Consider the following 3,957-nt stretch of genomic DNA (forward strand, 5'->3'; position numbering starts at 1 on the left):
GCATTACATCAGTTCTGTATTATCTTGTCATGCTAGAGCATGGTTGTATAATAATAGTTGACTGGATGGAATTTTCAGATTCAACAAAAAAGCAGCAGCTTTGAACTGATGTTTGTATAATAAATTAATAATTAATAGTTATTTATTGCCCTCTGGTTGATATCACTGTGTGCTCATATCAACATTAACCACAAATATGCTCTTCTGTTTTGCAGCAGCTGTCCATGTCAAGTGTCTTGATTGCCTTGCTATATGCTCTGTTGGTGGTGGTTTAGCTTCTTTGTGATGCAGGAAGCCTTGGCCTTGTACAATGCAAGGTGCTAAGAGAAATAAACCAGACTTTTCTTAAGCATTGGTGGTTATTTGTACATGATAGACCCTTAATTAGGCATCTTTCCTCTAGAAATAGGCACCGGTGCTTTAGAAAAATCTGGTTTATTTTTTAAAACATCCCCCTAAGCACCAACATTGTACAAGGCCTTACAATCTAGAGGTTACAGTTCAGAATTTTGATAGACGCGCTGATGGTTTAGGTTTGCAAATAGGTAAGAGTGGCCGAATGGTGATCTTGGAGAGACGGACAAGTTGGTCGGGAGAGGAAACAAGGAAAGAGTCAAACAAGATAATACTATTACCTCCGTCTCGGTGAATAAGTCATTTGCGTAGTTCTAGGTCGTCGATTTGAGGAATTAAATATGTGTTATATGTCATGAAAAATATATCACTAGATTTCTACACGGATATAGTTTCTAAATATATATTTTTGTCACATATAATACATATTTAGATAGTTAAATTGTCGACCTAGAACTATGCAACTTATACACCGGAACGGAGGTAATAGTGATTATTAGTTCATCTATGCGCCTATGGACATAAAATTATGAATTTTGAAGTTTTTGGGCCTGAAAGCTTGGATCAAATTAAGATAATGTGTCATGTGGATGACTGCAAAGTCCTATAACCATGAACCTATACCTGGGCATATGTCGGGCCGGGCTGAAAAAAGCCCAGTGCTGAAAACCTAGGCCCAAGCCTGGCCCAGCCTGACCGTCGGGCCTAATAAATCGGGCCCAAGCCCGGCCTGAGCCCGAAAAATCCTGACAAGACTCGGTCAGTCCGGCCCGACTACGGCTGAAATCTGTTTTTTCGCAAGCCCAAGCCTAGCCTGATCTGCTCGTAGGGCTCAATTTTCAGGCCTGAGCCCAGCCCGATGGCATGCACAGGCCCAGCCCGGGATTTTCGGACCGGGTAGGGTAGGCCAATCCGGGCCAGGTATACATGGACCGAATCTGATATCCATAGCGCGTTGGTTTTGTAGCCTACGCCTAGCCCGTTCTGCAGTCTGAGCCTCCTTTGGTTTGTAGGAATTTCATAGGAATTCTAGAGGATAGGATTCTTATAAGATTTTTTTTCTTTAGAGCCCTTTGGTTCATAGGAATGGATTCCTATTCCTACATAGGATTGGTTCCTATCCTCCACATTTCATAGGAAAATAAAAATAAGCGTAGACTCAATGAAAAAATTCCTTTGATATGAACCAAATGACATCTCGTTTTCTATTCCTACTCATAGGATTTGAGTTACATGTCATCTCATTTTCTACAAATTTTCTATTTCTATGATAATCCTATCCTATGAACCAAAAGAGGCCTATGAATCTATTTCTGAACTGGTTCGCCGTCGGCTCCAAGTTGAGTCATGTCAGCACAGAAGCAGGTTTATGATCTCTGGCATGGACAAGTGGTGCCTGTATAGTAGAGCGTGTCTGCCATGGACCTATCCGGAAAAGAAGGAATATACAGTGGTGGTTGTTTGTCAGTGGGTGATGTTCTATACGAACGTGCTTTTTTTTAATGAATTCATGTGAAATAAATCTTAAAAGTTGTGCTACTGGGCATGCCTTGAATCGAAAGTTCAAAACTACAGTAGTAGTATAAATCTTGTCTTCTCTTCTGCGTTGACAGTTTCAGGCTCTGCAGCCAACACAAATCATTTTCGAGTTTCAGTTTCTACGAGAGCCAGGATCCAGAGGAGGTTTACCAGCCGATCAAGCGTACGAATAGGCCCTGCACTCCAGGGCCAAGTCTGGCCTCCACCACTGGTGGATCCCGTGCGCCGACTTGAAGTCCGGCGACGGGCCGCGGTTCACCGTCAGGACGGCCGAAGGGAACAGGTGCAGCGGCTCGCAGCCGCCCGGCTTGCCGATGCCCAGCAGCAGGTCCTTAACCGAGTGCCTCGTCGCCAGCCTCCCGACGGCGCCCGCGCCGATGTCCTCCATCTTCTTGCGGTGGTCGAAGTACCCCACGTACTCCGCGCTGATGGGGTCCGCCGGGTTTACCAGCACGTTCGGCACCCACCGCGCCAGCGCCGCGAAGGCTTCGTCGCCGCTGCCACCGCCCTTGTGCAGGACGGTGGCCACCCCGGCCGTGACGAAGCTCTTGGCGATGCGGATGCCCTGCTTCACCTTCTTGTGCGGGATCCTCTCCACCGGCGCCGACAGGAACGGCGCGTTGAAGAGGAATGTGGTGAGGACGACGCCCGCCCGGGCCATGGTCTTTCCGGCGAGGGTTGAGATGGCGGACCCCAGCGAGTGGCCGGCCAGCCAGACGCGGCCGTGCCTCGCGACGTCGTGGATGGTCTGCATCGCGACGCGGAAGCGGGAGGTGTGCTCGATGCCGCTCCGGACGAGCAGGAGGTCGAGCTCGAGGTCCCTGGACGCCGAGGCCTTCTTGGTGACGGTCCCTCGGAAGGCGACGACGTAGTGCGGCGCGCTGGCGGCCGCCGCGGGGTCCATGAGGTGGTACGGCGGCTGGAACGCGTACACCGCGCCGAAGATGGAGGAGTCGGCGGCGTCCACGAGCGCCTGCCGCAGCTCGAAGTGGAAGAACTTCCACCACGCCGGCGCGCGGGCGTCGGGGCCCTGGCGGTTCCGTTGCCGGTCACGCTCCAGGACGTACACGCCTTGCACGAGGCTCGCCATGGCCGATCGCTGGTGGTGTGGGCAGTTCCTGACCGGAGCAAATCATCAAATGGCAAAGGTGATCAGCGGCATTATAATTTGCCAGTGCAGGCTCCTGTTTTCTTTTGTTCCTGGAATTTTTTGCTCATAAACCATAGAAAAATCATGATCCCGTTATCATTCCTAGTTGATTTCAACGATGAAAATTTCAGCAACTTACCAATTCACGTATGTCAAATAGGTAGGTCCTGAAACCTCAAAGAGGTCCTTCTGTGACGGCACTTTGCCCATCCTTGCCCCAATTGATCAGATTAGCCAGAAGGTTGCTCTGTACACGAAAATGAAATGTGCATACTAAACGTGAGACAGCATCAATCTTACAAAGATATAACTGTCAGAGACTATTTAGGTTTCCAGCCATGATACTCTTGGAATATAGACAGTGGACAAGTTCAGAGGAAGATACAAGCAAAGCATCCCAAGGTACATTTTCAGATTTATTCAGAACACATAATGAAGGCCTTCGATCCCATATACCCACATTCCACAAGAACTCGTGATCAACACTGCACCCGTGATATGAGAGTGTGAATCATGAATCCAGAAAAGGGAGGCAGAAGATTACCAGATAAATTTCTTCTTCAATATCATATCATGCTCGTCGCGGCGGCATCCTCTCCCTCGTTGCTCTCTCTGGACTCTGAATGGGATTCATACTCTTGTTTGGGCAACAAACCAGACCATCTAACTGATTGGCAAAAAAATTATTCGGGCTGACCAAGGGCTGGAGAAGTTAAGAAATGGTGCTTGAAGAGGCGAAAGAGAAGACTTTGAGGTTAGGAGCACGAAATCTTCCCTCTTGTACAGCTGGGCGCACCACAAGTGGCTTAAATAACAAGACGCACACCCCTTCCCGGATGCAGATTTGTGCAATATTACTTGATATGCATCTTCTTTCCATGATACACCAGCCGGGTAATGCTTGGATGCCAATT

The 3,957-nt window shown here is 48.5% G+C and overlaps 1 protein-coding gene across 1 annotated transcript; it reads right to left on the reverse strand.

Moving 5' to 3' along the window:
• Positions 1-1,688: 1,688 nt before the first annotated feature.
• LOC125548614 (GDSL esterase/lipase At4g10955-like) lies at positions 1,689-3,957 on the reverse strand. Its single transcript, XM_048712180.1, has 3 exons — positions 3,588-3,957; positions 3,183-3,290; positions 1,689-3,011 (listed from the first exon to the last, which is right to left on the reverse strand). Exons 2-3 carry the CDS (start codon positions 3,251-3,253, stop codon positions 2,051-2,053), a joined length of 1,032 nt encoding a protein of 343 aa, XP_048568137.1. The 5' UTR covers positions 3,254-3,290; positions 3,588-3,957; the 3' UTR covers positions 1,689-2,050.

The sequence above is a fragment of the Triticum urartu genome, chromosome 3 (assembly GCF_003073215.2).
Source record: "Triticum urartu cultivar G1812 chromosome 3, Tu2.1, whole genome shotgun sequence".
In the NCBI taxonomy this organism is placed as follows: domain Eukaryota; kingdom Viridiplantae; phylum Streptophyta; class Magnoliopsida; order Poales; family Poaceae; genus Triticum; species Triticum urartu.